Here is a 2890-nt window from a genome sequence, read left to right as displayed (position 1 = left end):
GACTACTCTTTCTTGATCTTATTTGTTTAATACAAGTGACCCAATTGATTGGGCTGTCTACTTTGACTTTTTAAGTTTACATTATGGTCTTGTTCATTTTGTGAATTTGAGTTTTTAATTTAAATTAAGATGTGATATTTTCTAAGAGCTTTTCACTATAGTAAAAAAGTTAAATGTGACATTTTCTGAGAGTTTTTAACTGTAAAAATTTAGAACTGAAAATTTAAATCAGTAAAATGAACGAGGCCTATATTTCCCTTTCGCGGCTGATATAAGTGTCACATTACCTCTTATTCTTTCTTATGTCATTACCTGCAACTCAATGATATTAACAAATCGTTTGGACTAAAATGAAGAAAAAATATTAATTCCAATTGACAAAGATTTCTGTTTTGTTCTCTCGCGCCCTTTGACTAGCTCTAAAGAATTTAAAGCCCCTCTTATGTGATTTTCAAAACTTATCTCATAGGTATTCATGTGGTAGTTGGTGCAAATGTGCAAATACAATTCCAATAGTACAAAAATTAATGCTTGAAGGGAAAAGCATCCAAATATTAATTTGTTCAAAATTCAACTTTGGTGACCCCTTCTAAGTTCTAACATTCAAAACAGTTTTGAGGCTTTACACACAAGACCTTCATGCGCCTTGTGCCCCAACTCTTTGCCTATATATATATATATAATTTAAGTTTTACAAAGGCTGCTCATTATGCGCAAGTATTCGTAGCCGACACGAGTCTCTATTTTCTCACATGACTTCAAAGCAGTAAAAGATTTGAAACTTGAATTTTCTGTACAACTTTTTGAGATCAAATAATGTCACGCAGCCTTTGTTGTCTTGGCCGATAAATATTGGGAATCATGGATATGACGAGATATTAGAAAGAACCAAAAAGGCTAAAGTAATATTGTGATCCCTTTCCCGAAAGATCAATTCACAAACAGGTGGTTAGGTGGACCAGGAGAATTTGGCTAAAATAACCAAGTGAAAAAGTAAAATTAAGAAAATAACTTTTTAATTTTAATTTTATTTATTTTTAGAGAACGACAACTGGGTTCTCAATGACAGTCTCCTTCACGGTCTCCTCGAGCCGAGACCCGAACGAGGAAGACATGGCTTGGACCGAGATGGGTCTGCATCTTCTCGAGCCATGGACGCCGAAGAAGCTTGTCGCGCTTGAACTGACGTTTCTTAGGCTGAAACCGTTGTTCAGAGGAATTGCGCAGACGGAAGACTTAACGATGGAAGAGAGAATGCGAGTAGAGCTCAGAGAGATTGAGATGAAATTGGATGAGACTACCATTGATGCAGACTCGGTTTCTTGGTGAGAGAGATTGTCATATTTTAAAAGAAAATCATTTTGCCAATTAAAACTTTTGGGTAGTCATTTTGCAAATAAAGAAACCTCTTTATGTCATTTTTGCAATCAGCTCGTGGACCAGGCATTTTTTAGTGATTTTGCTCGGTTATTACGTATTCCTACGCGTAAAAAGAAATTAACAATACCCAATAGCAAACTTTGGATTAGAATAAGTAATTAATTGAAAATGATACAAGTCAATATTTTACGTGGTCCATCAAGAGAAAGCCGGTCAATGTTAACTTTGGGCATTGTGATCTTTTGTCAATGTTAAGTAGGTATACCTTTTTTTCCGCCTCCCTTCCCCTAATTGTGATCTCTCTCTCTCTCTCTCTCTCTGACTTCAATGCGAAAAACTTTGAAAAAAAACTGTTGAAATTCGTTATTTTCTAAATGCCCTTTTCTTGCTTCTCACTCGCCGAAGCCCGAACCCAAGAAGACAGAAAGAAAGAAAGAATAGAGACCTTTTCTTTGAATCTACTGATATTGATAATATTATTTGAGGCATTAATATGTAAGAAATATTTATATAAAACATGTTCAGAAGAAGAACACAATGGCATGTACATGTAATTTGCACAATTCAGATGGATCGCTCATAGACAAGGTAAATTCGCACGCACTTTGTAATTGTATATATATTGTTTTACCAACTAGCAGTACTAAGACATGAGAAACTATTGAGCACTTCATGCGTGTATGCCTCCTAAACAACTAAAACCAAGATTCCGAACTCCGAAGTTATACAATTTCTGCTTCGCAGTAAAAATAAAAAAATTAAAAAAAAAATTAAAAAAAGCGAAAAACAATGACAAAAGAATGAGGTCAAGATTCCAATTTCACCAACATATATAGATGGGAGTACTAGTGGCCGGGGCCTTTTTTACTGGGTCCAGACGCCAATCTGAACGCCAAGCTTCTGGCTAAAGGACGACTAGTACTATTGCTAATGTCTGAGTTGTTTGAAGAAACCGCGAACGACGACATTCCTACCATCTGGTCATGACCTGATCCACCGGCTTGTTCGCAATCTCCGTTAGCACCGACGGTGTTCGTCGTCGATCGAAGCGCCCTGCAATCAGCTTGACTGAACTGTGATGACACGATCATGATTAGTATCAAACCGAGTGCAAACCAATTGCTGGTTCTCTTCATTGAGCTGCTTTTTGAGTTCTTCTTCATTGACATGATCTGGTCTCTCGCTAGCTGGCTGGTAATATTATTCTTTGGTTTTGTTTTGGTTTTGCTTTCGATTGCCTTGTATTTCTCTTTGTTAGGATAGGAATAATGCCAGGTCTACCACTTGATGCATGTATATATATACACACAAACACAGTTTGTATTTGGGGCGGTGTGGGATTGGAGGTTTGTCCGTGTGGGGTCTTACACGATTGTTTGACTTGGTTTATATCAATATATATATTTCTATATATGTGTGTGTGTGTGTGTGTGTAGTTTACTTGGGGAATAGGGAGTTGCTTTGAAATTGTTGGTGTGCTGCGAGAATTTGACTTTCTCTACAAGCGAGT

At 36.7% G+C, this 2890-nt stretch overlaps 1 protein-coding gene across 1 annotated transcript; it reads right to left on the bottom strand.

Annotated features, from left to right (window-relative positions):
- Window positions 1–1973: 1973 nt before the first annotated feature.
- LOC21390222 lies at window positions 1974–2631 on the bottom strand. The gene has a single exon (XM_010103382.2). It carries the CDS (start codon window positions 2547–2549, stop codon window positions 2226–2228), a length of 324 nt encoding a protein of 107 aa, XP_010101684.1. The 5' UTR covers window positions 2550–2631; the 3' UTR covers window positions 1974–2225.
- Window positions 2632–2890: the final 259 nt, after the last annotated feature.

The sequence above is a fragment of the Morus notabilis genome, unplaced genomic scaffold (assembly GCF_000414095.1).
Source record: "Morus notabilis unplaced genomic scaffold, ASM41409v2 Scaffold557, whole genome shotgun sequence".
Lineage (NCBI taxonomy): Eukaryota > Viridiplantae > Streptophyta > Magnoliopsida > Rosales > Moraceae > Morus > Morus notabilis.
The sequence above is the reverse complement of the archived record's forward strand: the minus strand, read 5'-3'. Positions and strand labels throughout refer to the sequence as shown.

Coding starts and splice junctions, on each gene's coding strand:
- LOC21390222 (XM_010103382.2), bottom strand. CDS start 2,549: ATGTCAATGAAGAAGAACTCAAAAAGCAGCTCAATGAAGAGAACCAGC.